The 23,684-nt window shown below is 45.0% G+C and overlaps 1 protein-coding gene across 11 annotated transcripts in view; it reads left to right on the top strand.

Annotated features, from left to right (window-relative positions):
• Nucleotides 1–23,684, top strand: part of DMD (dystrophin) — a 6,960,831-nt gene that overhangs the window by 6,681,274 nt on the left and 255,873 nt on the right. For all 11 annotated transcript variants that reach the window (XM_069204760.1, XM_069204753.1, XM_069204756.1 and 8 more), the window contains one exon: nucleotides 6,486–6,643. In XM_069204760.1, coding sequence (XP_069060861.1) covers nucleotides 6,486–6,643 — 158 coding nt within the window. The remainder of the gene's footprint in view (nucleotides 1–6,485; nucleotides 6,644–23,684) is intronic.

Here is a 23,684-nt window from a genome sequence, read left to right as displayed (position 1 = left end):
GGTGTGTTGTTGATGCGCAGAAGCACGAGGACATCTCCACAAAGACGCACTAGTAACAATAACATTGCCAAAGGCACACAAGGTTGCTGGAGACGTTTACCCCGTGGCCCATCACGTACCCCTACTGTACAATATAAACAGGGTATATAAAACATGCTAGGTAATGCTTACTGACATACTCGTAGAAAATACTCCGGTTGTGTAGGCCACGATGCTCATTTTACAGAAACTAAACCTCAAAGGAAGCACTTACCAATATAAACGTAGCAGGTGCCGCAGTCGAAGCTCAGCTTCTGGAAAGGACAAGCCACCCTAACTCTCGGGCTTGGCAAAGATAAAGCAAGGCTGTGCGCTCAGAGATCCCATAGCAGAGGAAGATCCAGAATCCTTCCTGGAGGTGAACTGATGATGTACTGGAGCGTAATCTGTATCTGACTGTGACGCGCGGTTTCTATCTTCCTCTCCTGGAGACACAGAGTAGAAGGTTCCCCCTTTGTGGAGCACCTGTGGGCTCCACCCGCTGGGCCACGCCCCGTCCACCCTCGAGGTAGGTGGGGGAGTTCCCGCCTTTTTACCAGGATGATGGATGGACGACTAAGTATTTTTTACCCATGTTTCTAATTATGTATTGTATGTGCAGATGTGTGTGTATAGTCATGTGTGTGTGTGTGTATAAATATATATATATATATATGTGTATATGTTGTTTCTGTGCCTGGCATGTTTCTATGAATTTCTGCTCTCTTTTTATCACACTTATCTACTCATCGCTCTTATGTCATGTCTCTATCAAACTATCCTCCATTCTCACTCGGACTCATCCCAAATCCCTTCGACCACTTCCATCTCCTAAATATCTCTGCCTAAGCTCATCCCTCCACCCCCACATCTAACTCACCAAACCTCACTCTACCTCTGTGACCTCCCACACAACCCTACTAAATTCCCCTGCATTCATCTCACCCTGCTACTATGCTCTCCCTAACCCTTCCACATCCTCTTTCCCCTCCGCCCCCCTTTTATTCATCTCAAGCCTTTGGATTGAGCAAATGAAGGATAAACTCCCAATTAACACTTCGGGATTTCTTTCCTCCTCCACCCCTCCATTACTCCAGTCAATCTAACTAACAAACTCTCATATCCGCAACTCAAATTAACTCATAATAATACTAAAACTGTACTCCTTATTAAATTATACTAATCCATCACTAATTCTTGTTGGGTACCGGAGTAGCGTGCTACTCATCGAAAAGCGCTTCGACGCCTCGTCAGGGGTAGTAAGCGCTATATAAATACGATTACAATACAATACAATACAATATGGAATAGTTTGACTACAGACTCCAGTGATGTAAACCTAAATCAAGTTGATATTCGGTTTGCAGTGAAAAGATCCATTCTTCTTGTAATGAGTTGAGAGGGAGTAGTATAGGCAAAACCGCAGCTTGGGCAATGTATAGGGGTGTGAAATATGAAGATTTCTAAATGTTGATCTGTCTAGAACCGGAAAACCTTGAGGCTAAGAGAAAATTAGAGAATGACACAATGGCATGTTGCCCTATCACCTTTACCAAATGTCACTTTCCATTTCTGGCACCATGAGTTCCATATAAAATATTACTGCATCACATCAATGCAACAGGAGGTACCACAAGGTTCAAATGCCACTTCCTTTTTTACTGAGTGAATGGAGTGACGAGAACATTGTGGTCAGTTGTGCAGAGATGCCAGATGGCAAAGACTTTCTACTACTGTGACAGCACAAAGGCAGAGGACTTTAAAGATTCAGTAGTTTGATATATATCTGCCTACCTTCATTCCTACGACTCATCTACTGCTCCTCTGGATATTACATTTACAAAATATTTTGGTTCTAATTCAGTTTCTAAAGAACACATAACCACGTCATTAATTTAAGTAAGATTTCACCTTTTATTAATACCAAAATGTTAGAAATTGGTTTTCCTATTGGCAGAGGTAGGTACCCTGTCCAAGGAGGAACCACAATCCTAGTCAGGGTAAGTCAGATACACACCATAAATTAACCTGTGCTCACACTCCGGTCGCTTGGAACAGAGCAGGCAGGCTTTACTTAATAGGCAATGTGTGAAGTATTTGTGCAACACTTCAAACAATAAAACAGCGTAAACCCCACATGGGAAGACACCATACCTGGTTAGAAAAATAGAGCTTAATTTTATAAATAAAACCAGACCAAAGCAACAAAAATCCAATTAAAAGAAGTCGATACACATTTTTCAAGATTAAAATGCAATATAGGGCTTTAAAAGCATAAAGCGCCAACCGGGAATAGCTGATTACGCTAGACTGGGTTAAATCCTGAAGTTCAGGCCGACCATGATGGAGTGTGGGTCAGATACAGTCCCAGACAACTCCAGCTGATGTTTTACCTTCTCAGAAGTTGAGCCAAGAGTACCGTTTATTGAGAAAAAGTTTGCTGGGAGCACGGAGAGCGCTGATGGCAGTGGTCCAAGGGTGCGAAGAGTCAACTGGGCGCTACAGACGGCTGGACTGGAGCCTTGCGTCCTGAGAAGCGATGCTTGGTGTATGAAGAGACAAGCTTGCGGCAGCTCACACTCTTTCTTTGTGCAAATGGCTCAGTTCAGGTGCAAGATGTCTTGATTTCAGGAACCAAAAACCACTTCCCACTGGCACAGGACTGGAGAGGTTCATCTTGGGGGTCAGGAAATGATTGAAGACGGGTCCAGGAGCTGTAGCAGGTATATTTGAAGTCTTTTGTGTCTGTGAGACTTCAGAACAACAGGAGGCACATCAGCAAGCCCTTGGAGTCACTATGGTTCTGGGTTGGAGAGACTCAGGTCCAGTCCTTATCACTACAGAGCAAGGAGGGCAGCAGGCCAGCAGACCAAGAGTCCAGCAGAGTGGCAGTACTTTCAGCGGCACAGCAGCCCTTCTTCTTGGTAGACTAACCACAGTTCCAGAAGTGTTCTGAGTTTGTGGGGGTCTGAGGTTCAGTTCTTATACTCCGTGGTGCCTTTGAAGTGGGGGAGACATTAAAGAGAGGCCTTTGAAGTGCACAAAGTCCCTTTCCTAGCTCTATTATCACTTACATGTGTTATGCAACCCTTTCAGTGGTCTCAGGAAACAGCCCTCCCTCCCATCCTGCCCAGGATGGGTATCAACATTCGGGTGGCCACTCAGTCACATCTAAGTTTGCTTTGTGTGTGGCTGCATGGAGGAAATGCACCAGAGTCCAGGTGTCATGCACCCAGACATGTATTCAAAGATAGGCAGAAGGCACTAGATGGTTAAAGTAAGAAAATGCCAAATTTCTAAAAATGTAAAATCCAACTTCACCATAAGTTGTGATTTTAAATTGTGAGGTTCCATCGCTTCCAAACTGGAAATTACACTTATAAAATGTAATAGGGTAATTCCACTGTTCTCCTATGGGACAGATAGGCCTTGCAGTAGTGAAAAACACAGTTAGAGGTTTTTCAGTACTAGGACATGTAAACCGTAAAAGTGTGTCCTACTTTTTAAATACACTACACCCTGGCCTTTGGCTGGCTAGGGCCTATCTTAGGGATGAATTATATGTATTAAAAAGGAACATTTGGGCCTGGTAAAAGTGTTAGCTTGCTAGGTCAACATGGCAGTTTATAACTGCACACAGGAGCTCTGCAATGGCACGCTTGCAACACTTTGGAAGGCTGTTTTAGTGGGTAGCACAATCAGTGCTACAGGCCCAATAGTAGCATTTAATTTCAAGCCCTGAGCACATGTAGTGCATTTTAGTACGGATGTATAAGTAAATTAAATATGCCCAATGTGGATGAGCCATTGTTACCATGTTTTAAACAGAGGGCACATGCACTTTATAACTGGTTAGCAGTGGTAAAGTGCCCAGAGTCCCAAAGCCAGCAAAAACGAATTCACCAAAAGTGGAGGGAAAAGGCAGAAAGTCTGGGGATGATCTTGCATAAAAGGCCAGGTCCAACACCAAAGACGGTCTTCATATGCAGGCCTCTGAGTGCAGGGATGCCTCTTACTTGTGCAGAAGCTGTGCTGCCTGGGCAGATCTTTACAGTGACACAGAAAACAGAAGTAGCAATAGGTCCAGAGCAGGTGGTTCACCCAAAACATTGTACCTTTGTGAGTATTCACCAGTATTGAAATGCCTTTCCTACACCTTTATGCACCTTTAAACGTACATTTGATTAACACACGAGTGGGAACACACTCATATTTTAAGTTGATGTGGGCAAAGATGGGTCAAAAAATGAAGAAAAAAAACAGTGTGAAGAAATGATTGTGAAATTTCACATTTAATGTAACCCAGACGATGGATTTTAATCATCCCACATAACTAGGTTTTGGTAATACCACTCCTGAGAACTATGGCCATCGTAAATGTCCTCACAGTAAATATGAACTTTTGTAAGTTGGGTCAGAAGTGGATATCTCCATAATTTGTAAATGTACATATAGGCAACAAGGAATTTGGGACACTTTTGTGAGCAAGAAGACGTTAGATTAGTCAATTTCTTCTTAAATCTGTATTTTGACTTCTAGACTTGCCAGCTTATTTGTTTTTTTGTGTTGTTGCCTCTTCATCTAGTTATCTGTTATTGTTTACAAATAGATGTTTTATATGTTGCTGCACTTGTTTATAGGATTCTAATACGAGTGTCCATTACCCAGAGATCTCCACGTTCCCTTCTAAATTCATTGCTCTTTTTTGCTGCCTTTTCATGTTTGATATTCCCCCACATAACTTAAAAAAATTATCAGGTCCGTCACTTTTGCTTGCAAGTTGTGCTAAAGAGTGTCATGCCGGCGAAAAGTTGCTTGCTAACAGAACTAGTCTCTCTTAAGCAACAGCCCAACCAATGGCACTGTGTTGGTGGGATATTCATTTATTGTCTGCCTTATTAACCTTTTCCTTTCGTTGATGCAAACCTCTCAGTGGCCCTTCTAGTAGAGCGAAGGGCTGGTGTACCTTTCTGTGAACAGTCGGTACCATTCCTTGAGCCTCTGCTCTCTTTAAAGATTGGGCGATTTGTGTGCTGCATGAATACAAGTTACATTTAATGCAGGAAGATCCTTAGAATTCGGCAGAGTAATACCCACGGAATGTACTTCCACCAGAATAATGTTTTTAGTATACCTTCTATAAGAATAATGTACCCCAGGCTATGTTAGAAAATCAGTGCCTCGGTAATGCCCTGCCAGATGACTACATCTGCTAAAATCCTCTGTTGCTGAGTCACATGTGCAGGGATTAAACAGCATTTCATTCTTTGTATTGTCCAGTCAACTCAATACTTATGCTTGGCTGGTAAAGTCTGGTCGTGGGGTTGGTGTTGCAGGATGGATTATTTTTGTAACTGGGACATGAAAGTTTCATGATTCATGATTTCTGGTTAATGCTCCTCCCCCTTCACTCTTGCAGTCAGTGCAAACAGCATTAGGCTCTTGAAGCGGGGCTTGGCTCGGAGGAGTGGGCCAGGGCTATATATCGAGTCAGCTGTTCCAGAGACTCGGTCCCTTTGGCTGAAAACCCACCCATGAGGCGTACAAAGAGACAAAGCATGCATCTTCAGGAGCGTAGCTTCATGGGGGTGGTCTTTAGGGTGTTACAGCCCCCTAATAAATATATTAGGGGGCTGTAATAAATGTATTATCTGATAAATAGTTGGGTATAGGTGCCTTTAGGTCGGGCATGATGAGGTGTCTGTAGGATTACACAGTCAGAAACAAACCCACACTCTTTCCCTCTCGGTTTTGGAAGCCCTCGAGAATGTTATGTTTTTTTTACAAAATACAATGTTTTCTCTCACTGTTCCATATTCCCCTCCCTTTCCACTGCCCAGTAGCCCCTGCCCCCCCCACAACTAAACCCTGCATGTCCTATTAGGTATTGTAACATTATATGCGTGATTGCTTTAAAATATGTAGCCGCCCCCCAGTCTTATTGACCGTGCTACGCCCCTGATCTTCATGGTCAAATGCACCCAAAAACTGAGTTCCTTGTAAGAGCCCTTGATGTCAACAAAATCACCTATTAGCAGTTTTGTCCATCTTTAAATAGCATTAACATAGCACCAAACTGGAGGACAACTTACCCTCCCAGCTTAATGCCAGGCATATACAGGTGGCAAACCCTTTTGACGTAGAAAACCGTTTTGAGCCTCCAACCCCCACATATATCAAGTTATTTTCAGGATGCCATCATGGGATGTAGGCAGCATGACTGGAGGTGTTCCAGTTTTGCAGTCATTCTCCAAAGCGTTGCATGACAAGATAGTTGTTTGGTCATTGGGGCATTTGTTTGTTAACTTGTCAAAAGGTGTAAAATGCTGTGACTCATGCGTTTTAAGGTGGAATCTACCTCTGAGTGTCATTAAATTTTGAGTTGCATCTTACTTCTTGAAGACACTTAGATCACTTTATTTCATATTGCCGCTGCAGTAACTCCTAACACATCTTCTTTTCCACAGATTTGTTTAAACAAGTTGCAAGTTCCAGTGGGTTCTGTGACCAGCGCAGATTGGGCCTTCTCTTGCACGACTCCATCCAGATCCCTCGGCAACTGGGAGAGGTGGCATCCTTTGGCGGAAGCAACATTGAGCCCAGCGTTCGGAGCTGCTTCCAATTTGTAAGCAAATTGATTCGGTTTTCCTTCCATTTTTGTTTTATTCTTCTCCCACCTGACTCCAGCGTTTCTGTTGCTATGCATTTTTAATACAGTAAGGAGATAAATGGATATCCCTTCCCTGCCAGGAATTGTTTACTAGAATTTCTCATTATAGTTCACTAATCTGTCGCCTTGGCCTGCCTTTCTCCGAAGGCAGCTTTTTTTCTGCTTAATAAGTAGTGGGCAACATAGTGACGACAGGGCTCTAGTAAATTAAAAGCCTTCAGACAGATGATTTTTACTGATTTATTTGCCTCCTGACTAGCAATGGTAATTTGAAGAAAACGCTGCATGATAAATAACACTGGTCTTGGACTGCATGGGGCACACTGTTAAAATTGATAAATATTTTAAAGGGCAAGACAAGTTAGTTTATCGGTCCTGTTGTATTTCTATGATTGTTTCCGACCCGGTGTTCAAAGTACATTGGACACGTGAAGGGCATTGGTGCGTCACAGGATTACGGGGTAATTCATGTAGAGTTTGTGTTTAGGTGTACATCTTTTGTATTATTTTTATAAAGCAGAATACCACATCCAACGGCCGGCGGAGAAATTAGGGTCACGACAATGGCAAGCAACTTGGGGAGGAAGAGGAGGGATGAGTGGGGGACGGGGCAGTGACCAAGGCTCGACAGAGTTTAACAAGCTGAAGTAAAAAATTGCCTGGATAGAGCTAGTGCGTATGTGAGGGAGGAAGCAGAGAATCTGTCCTGCAGAGCAAGAGGTCATGTGTGTCGAGAGCGTACGTCGGAGAATATGGAGATAAAGTGGGCAAGGCAGGTCCCTAAATTCATCCGACGGGAATCGGATGCAGGATCCCCATGTTTTGTCATAGTCAGGTAGTGTGTGTGCGCAGCTGCCGTCTAGAGTTTATTTTTAGAAAACAAGCATGGTGCATCGTAGGATAAAAGAGCTAAGCACCTGATCATCACTCCTCAAAACTGTATTTTTGTTTTAAGATCTAAAAGTACTTTACAAATAAATTCTGTTTGTTTTGTGTAGTCCCTGTGCCTTGGGATCTGTCTTTATACGTGTCATCAAAGTATGATGTTCATAGCTGGCATGTGTTAAGTTTGCTTAAGTGTAACATTTCCATGTTTTAGTGTCCTTGTGTGTCACATTAAAAAGCAATATGTTAGACACATTGAGTGACGCTTTATTGTGAGTAATTACTTAAGTTTCTGACCCCACTGCTCTTGTGCAATATAATGATATGGAAATAGCCTTTAAACAGATGCCCTTCTGTTCACCTTGTATCTTCGCCCATAAGTAGGGAGAGGAAAATGCGACCGGCCACTTACTTTGAACTTAGGATGACAACCCTACAACTCTGATCTCAGTCGGTGGGAAACCAGAATGTTTACTGCCTGGATGAATTTGAACCTGACTTTGGCTCAAGCCCACTGACTCGCTCTGGCATGGCATGATTGGATTTAAAAACCAAATGGAAGACTTTCTGTTAGAAGGTGGACAAACCTGAGTGTTGATTGGGCTTTTTTTTTGTATTCCGCAGTACAGGGAAGAGAATTGAGATGTGATAGTGACATTTCGCCAATTCGCTCATGTGTACCATGGAAACAAAAAAAGATGAAGAGCAGTCGTGGCTTGCAGTGCTCAAAAGAGGCAGGATGGCGCAGCACGTGGCGGGCGAACAACAAACACTATAAATTTAAAAAACACCTTTCTCGCCTCCGCTGCACCGTTTCTCGTTACTCGTCACAGCATGCACTCTATGCCAGTCTGCCCTACGGCCAATCCTAACAATGCTTTAATGCTGCTGGCAGCATGAAAGCAGCGTTAGGATTGGCTGGGGCGCTCTGGCTTGGTGCTCCGAGGCACACTGGGAGCTTCTGACTGCTGTCTCCAAACGGCAACACAGTGCCAGATTGGAGAGAGCACAGTGTGCATGTGTGTGTGGCCGACTGTGAGGGGAGTGCTGTGCAATCCCCCTCCGTCCCTGTCATGCCCCTTGGCCCCACCCCTGTAACAATAAAACAATAATAAGCTTAGTTTATTATCGTTTTATTGTTAAAGGTTTACAGCTGCTGGTGGGTGGGGGGGGCTACGTTGCTCCACCATAGCGGAGAAGCCGCCGCTGCAGTCTTCCTACTATGGACTGAAGTGACTTGTTTGTGGCATTTCATGGATTTGTTGCGTCCACCCATTTTATTGGAACATACATTCTTTTGGAAGTTTTGAAGGGGTTTAATTTCTGCTGCCCTTCCGTTAAATATCGCACACGTCTTTACGATAAAATGTTAGCCTTGTTTCATATTTAAATCAGTTGGAGTGTCTGACAAATGACATAAACCGTGTCTCTCTTTGCACTTTAGAAAGAGATGCAGTTACTTCACCCTCTCCTGTGCACTCTAAACAGTTCCTGAATTTGTGACCATATATCTTGTTGGGACTTGGACTTCCTTGCTCCGAGGCAGTGTGACTAACCCGTGGGGATATGGGCAGGAGGAAGGCCCTTCACTGCATTCTCTACCCATCCACCAGTAACGGTAAACTCTCCACTGCACAACAGAGGAGTGGGCCACTAAGAAAGTCTCTAGGGAACAGTGCGGGTCGGCCTTCACAATATTTTACTGTTATTAAAAGACCTTGCATATCAGTTACCTGAAAGCAGCTTCCTCTTAGGCTCAGGCTTCAGTAGTGACAAGAGCCACACACTTATGTCATACTCTGCAGTCGTTTGGGAGACTGCATATTTACTACCACTCATTACAGTAACAGGTGATGCGTGGCACTTAGGAGGACTGAAACGTCTGGTACTCCGTATGTTGATGCTACCCATCTTTTAATGTCCTAGAGGCTCTGCAGCCGATGTTTGCAAGTACATGTGAAAAAGACTACTGTGTTTTTTTACTCTTCCCCCTTGCTTGCAGCTCATTAGGGCTCTAGTGTCTGTGCTGCTTGTTGAGCATGGGCAGAACATGTAAATTAAGTCCCATATTTTCGGTTCTCCACCTCACTTGGAGCTAAGATGGGACAGATAGACTACTGGTGCATTTCAGGCAGGTGCACAGTATGGTGTTCTAACCATTTTATCTCCTCTGTTCTTTTCTGTTTGGGTGTTTGATTTTTATCCTTTTTTTTTTTTTTAAAGTAAAAGGAAGGTAATTTGCTACTCCAACTGCTACCTTCTTTACTGCTAATCTGCATGGTCGTGTTGTGTTTTAATTCATTTTTTTAAAACCGTGTTTTTAAGAGCTTGTGCTCTGGTAATTCAGTGACATCTCTGCAACACACTGATCATCTCAATGATCTAGCCATGTCTACCATGGGGAAAAATTGTTCTCTTTTTTTAAACTCTAGAAATTCACCCCATATTAATTAATTAATTGAATTAACCAATCAGGATAGGGGCAGGATTGCGAGTGACTTGCACATACCTATATGCTTTGCAAATGTTTGTGGAGGAGATAACATTAGATCTAACTTGATCATGGAAAAAGCCACTTTAGGTGCATTATTACATGGGATTAAAAAGTTGACTGCAACAAAGTGCCACACTTAGACTGTGTACAACACTTGAAAGTAAAAATGAGGGGCCAGTGATGGCAGGCCTGTCGGAACATTGTGCACTGGGCATTCTGAACCCACATAGAAGGATCTTTTATCATGAAGTATTCAGCAAGAACAAGTTCTTTGCCAAACAAAAGTTGTATGTTCGGTATCAATCCCTCTCCCTGACAACAATTCTTAGGGATATCTGTGATTATAATAAGTAGCTGAATTTCATTATCATAAATATAGTCTCCTATGTTGTGACTTTTAAGAACATGCTCTAGTGAAATTATGTATAAAATGAAGAATGAGGTAGAGGCACAGGTTCTTTGAGTACATTATTCAAAACTGTGGAGGCGCATGTATGAAGGAGCCCAGCTTCACCTGGTAAGCACAGCCTGCAAGTAAAGACTTGAGACCATCAGTGCTGCTCATGTTCTCTAAGCAGCCAAGAAGGACAATTTGATACATGATGTCAGGCTCCAGAGACACCAAACAGAATGAAGCACAACCTTGGCCATTATCTGTGGTACTACCAGTTCTTTCATTGTGTACAATAACATTTTTTAGGTGTCATTGAGTACAAATGTATTCTCTGAGAATCTCCTCATAATCTGGCATGTAACTGGCTCTGGTCATGCAGTGTTGGATACCTCTGGCCTAATGTGACCTGAAACCCACCCAGCAGCACTCTGAAATATTTTGTTAATTTTCACCAACCACATTGCCTGAGTGAATAAGAAGTTTACCACTGTGTGATCAATATCGCCATGGTCCTATCTCTTCATTGATCCTATTCAATAAAGTATAAATACGATTTGTTATATTTTGTTAAAATCATTTGTCAAGCACTTGTAAACATAGGTTTCTTGGCACTATGCTTTAACAAATGCAAGATTGGAACAATCTGAACTCTAACTGACCCTGTAGTTCCTGCTCTGCAGTCCTCTTCTGCATTAAATGAAGGATACCAAGAGTGTCTGATTCTGTATCGTTTTGTTGAACCTCTGTAGTGTACAACAAAACAGATAGAAATGGTATAGGAGAAATCTAATAGTATAGCAGATAGAAGCATATCATGCCGGTCCTAGCGGGTGGCTAGTCTTGATAGCGGAGATCTTGGGGCCATCATGACAGGTGAAGTCGCACTCCCAGCATGTGAGGTTCCCTGTTATTACGCCATGAATTAGATTGAGTACTGAAGTCTGAAGTTTTAGCGATTGAGTCACTTTATGGTAGTAACTTTATGATTTGGGACAGAGGCTATCCTATTGAAATTAGTATAGCGCAATGGTATCTGTAGAATAGTAGCCATATGTAGCTATTGCCTGCTTCTAAATGTACCCAGGACCATGTACAGGGTTGGGTGCTATTGCTGTGTACCTTTTCTAATTCTTGACGGATCACTACTTTTGCTTTCTACCTCCCAGTCTTGAATCATGACAATAGCTCTGTCAAGTCTCCCCCTGTATTAGTCTACACATCATTGGCACTAAGATAGCAGCCACCTTTAGATCAGTTGTACTTATAAGGCCCCAATTACGAGTAGCGCGATAACGATGCACATTGGAGTTATGAGGTGTGCTATTAATACCCCACTTCCTGGATAAATATTATCATCTCACACCTGTTGATAGTTATTGGGGACAACATTTCTGGTTAATACCAGGACATCCGAATTTTGGTGCAGCAAACTAAATTCTGCATGCTGTTCCATCTTGTAGTAAAAGAACTCGTTATAGATGTTGTTTATCACACCCAATCAATAACAAACCCTATGGCTCTTTTGTTCTCTACCCAAATCTTGTCAGATTGACCTCGTTTGGTATCTTCATTTTGTTTCCTTTTTTGGCCCATTGTGCTAACGTTTTATGGTTATCTTTGTCTAGTTAATCCAGTCTTCATATGCTTTTCAGGTGTGTATTAGAACTAAACATATTACTGAATCACTCTTTATAGTTTCAGTGCAATCCACATAAAGCTCACGTGCATCCTATACAATTTATCTTACGGGTAAATTTTCATGTTACCCGTAATTTGACAAAATGATTGCTCTAAATGAGACATGACTCGGAATTATAATCTCGTGGCCACGAGAGTCTATAAATCCGAATGTGTTTGTGAGGATTGCAAGGGGAAAATAGTTAAGTGCCTAAGTGCTCAATTTTCCGTTCAAGTCTTTACCTATAATATGCGACATGTTGTTACAGCCTCGCCCATGAAGATAAGGGTGAAACGAGCAAGCAGTCTGTGAGGGTTGGATATTGGAGGCATGCATGGGCGTGAAATAACACAAGATTGTAAATTGTTCTCTCCCTCGTCATGCTACATCTCACACTGTGGTTTTAGTTTTATTCAACTGAGTTGTCAAACTTCTGTTTTGAGTGCTTGACCTGCACACTGCCTGGTTTTCAATTAGTGGTTGACTGATGCTGGGGCTTAATACTGAGGATGGAGCTTAGCAAGAGACAGTGAATAATGGTGGCATCGAGGGCCTGCCCTCGTTTAAGTTGATGAACGGGTGGGGTTTCTGTCAAGCCATGCAGAGCAGACCAGGCCAACTGTTTTTGTTCTCAAAGTGTCATCTATCTGATTGATTTTTGCATTATGGATTTGTATGTCTGTCTGTGAATAAGACCTGTTAGCAGTGTTGGTTTCTAAAGCTGCAAGGGAACGTGACTGTATAAAGCCCTGATAGCAAAAGCAAAATCCTGGCTGACACTCTCTCTGGGGCATAATGTGGGCCGAGTCATATAAACCAAGCTTTTCCTCCCTCACACCCAGGTGGCTGAAGAAGAATGTCACGAACTTGGTTGTCACACCTCTCTAGGCACCATTTGGTGCTCTGCCTTTAAAGAACAAAAACCATATCTGTTGGCTGAAAACCGCATTTCTGACTCTAAAAATGTTCACCTATTTCGTGCATGGGAAAATGTTTCCCATTCGGGAGGTCGCATTGCAAGGTTTTGTATAAATCAAGCAGGAGTAGAGTAGGTGGAAGTTATAGCCGTCAGTCACATAGAAAAGTTGACGCTCTAGCTGCAGAGATAATCCATTTAGCAGCTCAGCTCCAAAGACTGAATAACTGGTTATGTCACCTAAGGAGACAAAGAGATTGTCTGAAATGGTACTAAAGCTTGTGGCGTTAACGTCATTTTGGGGCCGGTGGTTAGGTCCTTCTTTACTTTAAAACAAACAGTGGGTTTTCTGGACTGGCCGAAATACGTTTGTGCTATCTATTTCCTCTTCTCATATACGAAATGATAAAAAGCAAAGAAAGAGAAAGTAATTTTTCTGGAAAAAGGGGAAATATTCAGTTTTAATTCTTTGGAAGCTTTTCAGAATGTCCTATGGATGAGAACTTAAACTTGTCACAAATGTGGGAGTGATAGTTTGAGGGGCAAGATGGGACACTTCTGGAAATATTAAGCACCTGTTATCTAGATTAGGGACTCCCACTGATAGAATGTTATGGGATGTACTTTTGATCATTTTAATAAAATGTTAAGCAAAAGCAAAGTTAAGTGTATCCAAACCATGCAGTTTGAGATACCCTGTTGTGAGTTCACTGGTATGACATTGAGTAGATGACAATATTTGAGCTACAGACTGTTCGAATGTCCATTCTTATGCAGTGAGTACTACCCTCTGTTGGCTTCATACATTCAGAACCACTGTGAATACTATCATTTACCTTTTTGCTGTTTGGATTAACATGAAGCCACCTCAGATGTCCTCTTTCTTAACCTTAAAATTAATTTGGGTTATAACTGCTTAATCAGATCTAGCCCTGACAAGCAGGAACGCTCTTTCAACTGGACACAGGTCAGTCCACATTCTCTAGAGACTGCCTGAACCTGTGACTCTACTGGGAATGATGCGGGTCACATTAAAGGTTGTGCTATTTTGGGTATCCGCAGTAAACATCAGTGATTTACATGCTGAAGACTCTTAGGTGACCAGTTAAAGTTTGTTGTATGGACTAGCAGGCAGCAAGGGCAGGGAAGGCCTGTCCTTGCCAGCCCCGTTGCAGTGCATCCACCAAATTCCGCATTGCTCAGTGCTCTGGCAGATAATTTTCTCACAAAGGGCATCCATAGACATCACAGAAGCACTTTTGACAAGAATATCAACGCCGTGCAGGTCACCATGTTTTTGCTTCACGCTTGGCATTGGTTTTTGTTCTGATTCCAAAGAAGTGTTTACCATTGTTCTGGGCATGCTTTGAGTTTTCTCTCAGCAAATGAGGGTGGCATTGTTGATTTTTATTTTTTTTGTTTGTAATTTATTTGTTTATTTGTTTTCCTGTACTGGTCTGACATGTTTTTATGCCGATCTGTGGGGAAAATCTGCATTAGAAGGTGCATCCTATGTAAGCCAGACCCGTCAGTTGCCTAAATCTAGTGGACCGGTAGCAGATGGGCTGCCTGCATATGCTTCTACTGTGGAGGTGGCTGAGTCTCATTTATAAAAAACACAGAGACTCTAAATGAGACAGGGGAGCTGCATGTGTGGTGGAAAAGACACTTGCTGTTTAATGGTGGATAGCCCTAACCACCACACATTACATGACGATCTTTTCAATATTTTTTTCACTATGACAAGGCGCAGCTCCTCTTATCATGCCCATTTCTGTGCCTAAAGTTGTACTTGCAGCCTGACTGATCGGAGTATTTATGATACTAACTGGGGAAAGCCTGATTTGGTCGCGATGGAGTGTTGGTTTTGACATGGCTTTGTATGCCGCAACACTGAAATGTAACCTGCACGTTAATTTGGAAATAGGACTGCAGCACAGTTTAAGCGCTCTATACTTCTTGTAGATGTTAGAGGCCTGGTTTAGAGCAAACTTTATCCGGTCTTTGGATATTTTTAAGGCTTTAGTAATGACCATTTTGCAGGCATTACCCCTGTGAACAACTAATCACTAGCCTTTTGCAATAAAACCTGCCAGCCCAATCATTGTCAGATAATGTTTCTGCTTCGCCAGTAAAGAACCGTTCAGCATTTAGTGGAAATTGCTGCAGGACGCTATTTTGAGAAAAGACAAAATTGCTGGTAGCCATATAATTACACGGTAAGAAATTGCTTCTCCATAAACCTATTCAATTTTTTCTGATCCGTTGTTGTGCGTGCTAGGTTCTTCTAAAATGGTTGCCTTGTTGCAGAAAAAAATCAACCAGGCATTTGCCAGAATAATTACGTTCAAATATTGTCATGGTGCCTAATGCAGTAATGGATTTTTTTTTTAAAGTAGCATAATTTAGAAAAAAAACTATCAATAAAGACAAATCCAAGCTGCACAAAACCCATTATTGCCCAGCTAGTACAGAGGGCATTGCTCATCATTCGACAAAAACATCCATGTATGTTTCTCTAAATTTGTTGGGCTGTCAGAATTTCAGGTGCTATCATGGTTCTTGAGCACCCAGCGTTTAAAACGGGGTCATTGAATATGTGTGTATTATTATTTAAAAAAACAAGTAAGATAAGCTTGAATATTGTGCACAAGAGAGCAAGGAACCTTACAAGCAGCATCTTCTCTCAAAAAGGCAGTAGTCTATATTTTGAAGGTCATGTATTTTTTTTTTTTGAAAATATTTTTATTGGTGTTTTGTAGTTTGAAAATAGCTATGACAATATATAACATTGTTAGAATGGCGTCAGTTTATGCATACACAGGTTATCATAGTCTTAAATGCTCTGATACATCTAGTCGAATTCACTATTTTCGAGCAGTTCTAGTTTACCCAAGCTCTGGTCCTCGTGTTCTGCGGCAGTGTATGTAACCTGCATTAGGTTCTTCCTGTATCATATCACGTGACCCGGGGAGGGGCCCTATATTTCTGCTATCCGGGCCAAACCCATATCTGTTCAAACCACACCTATTACGAATATGCACAATATTATCTTAAAATATAACTTTACCAAGTGGTTAACCATGTCCTCGTGTCTTGTGACCTCCTACTATTCTACAAAAATATTTGGGTAATGATAAGCTATCAGTCGCTGCTGGTATGGGAGCTATATATAATAAGGTCCTACTACTGGCCTCCTTCAGCGCCAGATACTGCAAGTGTATCATCAGAAAGGTCCATTGCCTCCCACTCTTCCAAGATATCTGCCTTGAGGTGTGCTATGGGTTGGTGTAGGAGCCCCTGTGATTCTTCTCTCCTTAAAGTCCTCTTTTCCACCCCAGCCCAATGTGTGACTTTGAGTGCCCATGTGGTAAGTCGAGGTCCCTCTGGCGTTTTCCAAGTAAATGCTATCCTACACCGTGCTAGTACCAGGGCCAGGTCTATAAACCTGTTTCCCACTTTTTGGGGGGGATTTCCTACCTGGAGACCGAATAGGCAGACCTTCAGTGTCACTGGTATTGACCTATCTAGGGCGAGATTAAGGCACGCCACCATCCCAGCCCAGTAGTTTCCTATGTTAGGATACCCCCACACCATATGCCTGAAGTCTGCGTCTCGGACCTGGCACCTAGGGCATCCCTGTGGTTCCCCACTATATATGGCCTGGAATCTCCTTGGAGTAAGCCATGTTCTGTGGAGCAGATTAAACTGGATACGCTTGAGGCGAGTGTTACGTGAAACATGAGATGGAGATGCAGATGCAACTACTTGCTCCCACTCAACCTCAGTCAGGTCCCTGCCAGCATCTGCCTCCCATCTAGCCTTCAGGTTGTATAAGGGCTTACTCGCCCTCTGAGTTCGCGCCCTATACAGCCAGGACACCAAGTGTGAACCTCTGCCCTTCTGGAACATCATCTGAAACACTACATGTGTGGCTGGCTCCTCAGAGCCCTCCCCCCATAAATCTTGGATCGCTCGGGATACCGCCTCATATCTCAAGAACTGGCCACTAGTTCTGTTCTGTCCAATAGCTCCGCAAACGATGGCCACGTACTCATGGCATAACAATTGCCCACAGTGTTCAAACCTGCCTGTGTCCAGGGGGACATCTGCCTCTCAGTGAAGCAACATGGGGGTTTGCCTAGTGGAAGACCCACCAATGGGATTCCAGGTACATAAGGCGTCTGGGCTCCTGAGCGCTTAAGAGCTCTACACCAGGCCCTATAGGCCGCATTCACGAGGATCCCTTCCCGTCGGGACAGGAGTCTCTGCTGGAATAGTCCAGCCATTAGCCTGTCTGTGTGCTGTCCCGCCCCCTCCCAATACACTCCGGACAACCCACAGGCATTGAGCCACTGGACCAGCCACTGCAGTTGTGCCGCCACGTAGTAAAGTTTGAAGTCTGCCTCTGGGCACAAACGGAGGGTGGACAGCGCAACCCTCTGGCGCCCTCCATTCCATATCAGATCCCTGAGAAGGGCATCTAATACCTTGAACCAGTGTATTGGAACTGTTACCGGTAGATTAACAAAGAAATAAAGAAGGCGATGTAGCATAATCATTTTAGACAATGAAATGCGCGCATAAAGGGCAGGTTGAGGGAGCGCCAGAAACCAACTCCCTCTCGGAGAGATCGTATTGCTTTGCCCAGATTGCCCTTCTGTAGATCAACAAGGTCGTGGTATATTTGGATCCCAAGATATTTGAATGTGTGAGAAGCCCACTTTACATCCATTGGGCAAGTGACGGGGGCACTGCCCGCAACTATCGGGAACACATAGGTCTTCCCCCTGTTAAGACGTAACCCTGAGTAAGTCCCAAAGTTCTCTAATGTTTCAAGAGCTCAGGGCAAGTCTCTCTTCACATCTCTGAGGTAAATCAGCAAGTCGTCAGCGTACAGCTATATGATGTGTTCGGTTCCCCCCTTGGCATATCCCCCAACCACGCCCGTCTGAACCACTCCGCAAGGGGCTCTACTACCAATGCAAAAATCAACGGGGAGAGCGGGCACCCCTGTCTGGTACCTTTATGTATGGCATATACATCTGAGAGCAGCTGCCCGGTTCTAACTCTTTGAATTAGGAGACCGTAAAAGAGCCTGAACCACTTAAGCCATGCTTCTCCCAGCCCCAACCGGTGCATCGTAATCTCTAGGTAGTCCCATCGTACCATAGCAAAAGCTTTTTCTATGTCTACAGACCCTACTACTGCGCCCCAGTCCGTCGGGTGTGGGGGACTATATAATACTGTGTACAATCTACAGAGATTTTGCGAAGGTGCTTCTGTTAGGTATAAACCCGCACTGATCATCCTGGATCAGGTTCTGCATATACGGCAAGAGTCTGGTGGCTAGCACCTTACTCCGAATTTTAAAATCGGTATTGAGCATGGAGAGAGGCCAGAAGTCTTTTACCCCGCATGTCGGTCCTTAGTCTTAGGAAGAGGTACCACCAACACCTTCCTCAGCGTCGCAGGGAGAGGGCCACGCTTAAAAGCTAATACTACTACCAGCCTAGGGGATAAGATTATTTCTGTCAGTTTTTAACCCACTGGGGGAAGGCCAATCGTCCCAGGCGTCCTACCTGACGCTAGGTCCGAAATAGCCAAATTTATCTCATCTTCCGTCACATCTGCACCTAGCAGCACAGCGTTTTCCTCGCTGAGGGTCGTCAGCTGCAGGTTGGCCAATAAGTCACCCAGTGTATTTAGTAGCGGAACCTCCGGGAGGGCAAACAGCGCCAAGTAATAATCACAGAACACTGCAATTATACTGAGGGGAGCATGGATCAAAGAGCCATCAGACAGTGTGATCCCAGTAATCGGGGTCCCCGCCGAGTGGGGACGAACCAACCAGGCTAACAGTCGCCCCGCCCTACCCTTCTCCTCATGTACCCTGCGCATATATCCCACATGGTCATGGCACCTAAGCTTCTCGAATTATTGCGTATTCCTCTCGGGCCTCCAGCAGCTGGCAGTGAACCTCAGGGTGGCGGACCTGTTCATTATCCAAGGCATGTAATCGGTCTTCAAGGTGCAAGAGGTCCCTCTCCAATGCTCGCCTAATGCCTGTCGTCTGGCCCATACAGTGGCCCCCTCACCCCTACCTTGAGGGCCTCCCATTCCACCCCGCTCTGTGTTGCGGTGCCCTCGTTGCAGGAGCAAAACTCCACCACCATCACAGACAATGCTTCCTTAAAACTGGTATCCTACAGGGCAGACGTCTGATAGGGGGTCATGACTCCGCCACCTGCATATGCAACAGTAGTGGGCTGTGGTCAGAGAATGTGCAGCCTAAGCGCTCTGAATGGCTTATCTGTTCACTAATGGGTCCATTGCATACAAACCTAGCAATTCTAGTATGCACCTGGTGTATGTGGGAATAATGAGAATAGTCTCTGTGTTCTGGGTATTGTGTGCGCCACACATCTTCCAAGGTCCAATTAGACAGCCAAGTGTGCAGCCCCGCAGCAACCGTTATTGACACGGCCCCTAGCACCAGTGGGGAAGAGCGGTCTAAATTTGTGTCCAGGACCCCATTGAAGTCCCCCCGATGATGTATGCTCCCCCTTGGAAAGTAGCCATGTGTGCGGATAAGTTATGGAGATAGGTCACCTGGTCAGAATTAGGGGCATAGATCGATCTCAGCACTAGTGGTCTACCATACAAATGCCCTCCCACCAAGACAAATCGCCCTCCATCATCTGGTATCACCCTTTTTGCTTCTAGGGGTACCCCCGCCCTGATCCAGATCAGCGTACCTTCGGCGTAGGCCAAATAGGTGGTGCTGAACAACTGCCCCCTCCAACGCCAGCAGAGGTGTTCAGCCTCTGTCCGTGGGAGGTGCTTTTCTTGCAACATAGCAATATGGACTCCGGCGTCTCAAATATGACAACATTTTGTGCTGCTTAGCCATTGAACCCAATCCCTGCATATTCCAGGTAATCTCATTAAGTGCATTCAACGGTATTGGCATTGTGTGGTGCTATGCCATTCCCCTCAAGGACCCTGACCTGCAGCATCCCCATTATCCCTTCAACTGTCTGCATATCGATAAACATAGATTCACCGAAGAACACTAAGGACATACACATTAACAAGGTCCCAACTCCCCTCCCAAGGACAGTCCAGAAACGTCTGGCCGCCCAAACAGAACACAATAACCATGATAAGTGTCATGCGATACCGCCTCTACCAGAACGAAGTGGCAGGAAGAAGTGGTGGGGTGAGGCATCTATTGGGACAACATTGCCTAGTCCGGTCCATCTCCCTATAACTTCATATATTCGGTCCATGGAGTCGATTTAAATTAGGTCATCGGATGTCTGTGGCGTCACTCTGGGAAGATTTTCTGGTGCACTCGCTCGGGAGTCCAAGTCCGACAGATGAGTGTCATGATCTCGGTCCGTTCCGGCCCCCTTTCCATCTGAAAGGTCAGGGTCTGTCAAGGAGGCTGCAGCTTGAAGCGCTAGTTTCTTCCCCTCTTCAGATTGGGTGGCTGAGGGTCTGGCGAGCCGGGGCCGGGAAGCCCGGCTCCGGGAACTCCTCTGTCATTTTCGATGCTGGGCAGTCAAAGCCGTATTCTTTTCTTTGTCTTTCCGTTTTGGGGACCCAAATGTGCCTGATCGATATCGTTCCAGTCAGGCCCATGCGTCTTCAGGATCCTGACAAAAGTGTGTAGTCCCGTCCCCCATAAGTTTCAGCCGGTAGAGGAAGAGTAGAGCATACGTTATCCCTTCCTCTCTAAACGCTCTCTTTACCGCTGCGTAGGTGGCTCTTTTGGCCTGCACAGCCACTGTAAAGTCTGGGAAGAGGCTTGTTTGTCCCCTTTCCACTGTGAAAGGCCTAGCCGCATGAACTCTCTGCAACAGCAGGTCCCAGTCTCTATAGTGAAGAAGTTTGGCCACAACGGGCCGAGACAGCCTACCGGGTTGTGGTCTTTACACCGGTACGCGGTGCACCCTCTCCAGAGCAAAGAAGGGTGTAAGCTCATGGCCATCTAATGGATTTCACAGCCAGGGTTCATGGAATTCCACCATATTACACCCCTATATACCCTCCGGTAGTCCAACAATGCGGATGTTGTTGCAGCGGTTGCGGCCGTCCGCATCTTCTGCAACAATGCGGATATTGTTGCAGCGGTTGCGGCCTTCTGCAACTTCTGCTTGTTGTTCCAATCGGTCCACTCTGTCTGCTAAGTGTGACACTTTGAGCTGCAGTGCATGGTGGGAAGGCTGGAGGATCGTCACCGCAGATTCCACTTCCCAGACTTTCTCTGTCAATTTCTGGTGGTCTGCATGCAGTAGCCCCAGCTCGGCCATTACCTTGCCAATATCTCGCTGCAGGATAAGCTTTGAGTCTTCGATGGCCCCCAGTATTTTTTTTAGGGTGTGGCTCATCTTCTCTGTTCCAGCGTGTGCAATCTGCTCAGGTGTCCGATCAGGCAAAGTCAGGGTCATTTGACCCACAGGGCCCTGTGATTTGGGCTTCGTTTTCCCCATGGCAAGCCCTGTCAGGGCTAAGCTAGGATGTGCGACGTGCCTCTGTCACTAGTGCTATAGTAGGGCTGCTCTGGGGGCCCACACATAGAGTCCCACGGGCACCTTTAGTCAGTTCTGCGGCCGGGGTGCCTACATAGTTCTGCCTCTGCCCTGTCAAGAAGGCTAGGCCAGTCTCTGCCGTCTTGTGGCGGGGGCCCCACCAAGAATCTCCTTGCGCAGCAGGTAGGAAAAGAGCCAGGCCCCTTTGTTCCGCCATCCTCCGCCACTCCAGCAGCCCTACTAGGTCAGACGTTGTGTCTCCGCACCCCAGGGGGAAACGCACAATCTTCGTGGGAGTCCACTGCCAGGCGGGACTTCCCAGGTTCCTCTATGATGCCATCACGCTATGTGCCTCCACCCTCCCACCAGGACATTAGGTTCAGTGACACATGCCTTTCCGCCAGTAGCCCCTCACCGATGGGGCTGTGCCTCCTTCCACTAGTCCCTCCTTTGCCAAAGTCAATATATAGTGCTCCCGTTCGGGGGGCCTCAGGTCTCACTGTCAGCCCCTGAGCCTCTATGGTGTATATATTAATCCCCTCAGGGGCCCGGGCCTTCTGCCTCACCTTCCACAGTGCCCTGTGAACGGCGGCGAGATGGAAATTCTCGAATCTCTGCTCGCCCTCTTCTCGACCGCCGCCGCGCCAGTGCCAGCGCTCAGTGCCCTTGGTTCCGATTCTCTTCTTTCCGGAAGAGTGACAGGTCCACGCCTCCCTTGAGCCGCAGGCTCAGTGAGGCTATGCCACTTGGACGCGGGGAGCGGCCCGGCTGGCCCCACTCCCCTGTCGGGTTCTCTGCTGCCTCACACCGTCCCCGGTCACGGCTCGGTTGTCTAGGTTGATCTGCACGGAGCGCCCAGTCAAGGGGCTCTCTACTCCGGCCGTGCCGCCGATTTCAGGATATTTGCGGCGCGCCAGTGCGGAGCGGAGAGATAATGCGTCAGCCATGTTGGATCGCGTGGCCACGCCCCCATTTTGATGCTCATGTTAATAGGAAAATATGTGTCTCCACAGTATTAAAAATGTAGCCGGAAGGAAGGGAAAGTAGTATTTGCTTGGCCACCCCTTGGGCACTTTTCTTTTGGGTCTCTTGTATTACTAGCTATGTAAGCTTGAATTAATATTCTATTGTTATAAATGGGGGATGCATGAATGTGTGGCAACAATCCTATCTTATGTGTAGGATCCTTCATTAAGGTGTTCCAGCATCCACCAGGACCTCTTCCTTTTATGACTTGATAAGAGCAAAACTGAGTATGGAAAAGTAGTCACTTGGTAAAATACCGCCTAGGTGATGCTATCTTCATTGTAGTAGCTTTTGTAGTAGCTTAGAAAGCAATCATTTCACAAGCATTGAAAAGGCATTGTGTGTGGCTACACTTTTTTTTTATGTATTTACATATTATTGGTACTGTAGCTGTTGCAGGTTACCTGTTTTCTTCTTGAAAGAGTTGTGCAGGAGGTAAGTAGTGTTTAGCACTGTCTTCTTTCTTCTTGAAAGAGTTGTGCAGGAGGTAAGTAGTGTTTAGCACTGTCTTCTTCAGAGAGTAGCTCTCCGGGTAGTGGTATGTAGCTGTCCTGTGTACAGCCCAGATTACTAAATTAGAAGCTATTACTTGGCTGAATTTATATGTGTATACCAAAATTTATAGAGTTTAGTTGAGATGGAAAGGTGTTTATTCTCAGAACTCCTAACCTGTTTGACATTTGGAGAAAACTGGCTGAATTTCTTAAATATTTGTAAAGCTGATATTTGTGTGATAAATCACGTGGCATTAGGAAGACTTTTTACAAATGTTATTACCTTGGTGCCAGAGGCATTGTAGCTGTGGCTGTGTTGTACCCCCACATGTAGACATTCCATATTGACAAAGCCATTTTATACATTGCTGCTTGTAACTGTGCCTGATACACTGAGTTGATTGCTGGTATCAACCCTGCATATGCTGACCCGCATTTAATCTTGACTGATGTGGTCACTGTTAATATACTAATGATATTAGTAGCTCTCGAAGAGTTTCGTTGAACATAGGTAGCCTTTATTACAGAAAAGGCTGGAGACCCCTGGTTTAACAAGTGCACCTTGTATTTGA

Source organism: Pleurodeles waltl, chromosome 8 (genome assembly GCF_031143425.1).
Source record: "Pleurodeles waltl isolate 20211129_DDA chromosome 8, aPleWal1.hap1.20221129, whole genome shotgun sequence".
NCBI lineage: Eukaryota > Metazoa > Chordata > Amphibia > Caudata > Salamandridae > Pleurodeles > Pleurodeles waltl.
This window is presented reverse-complemented; position numbering and strand designations above follow the sequence as displayed.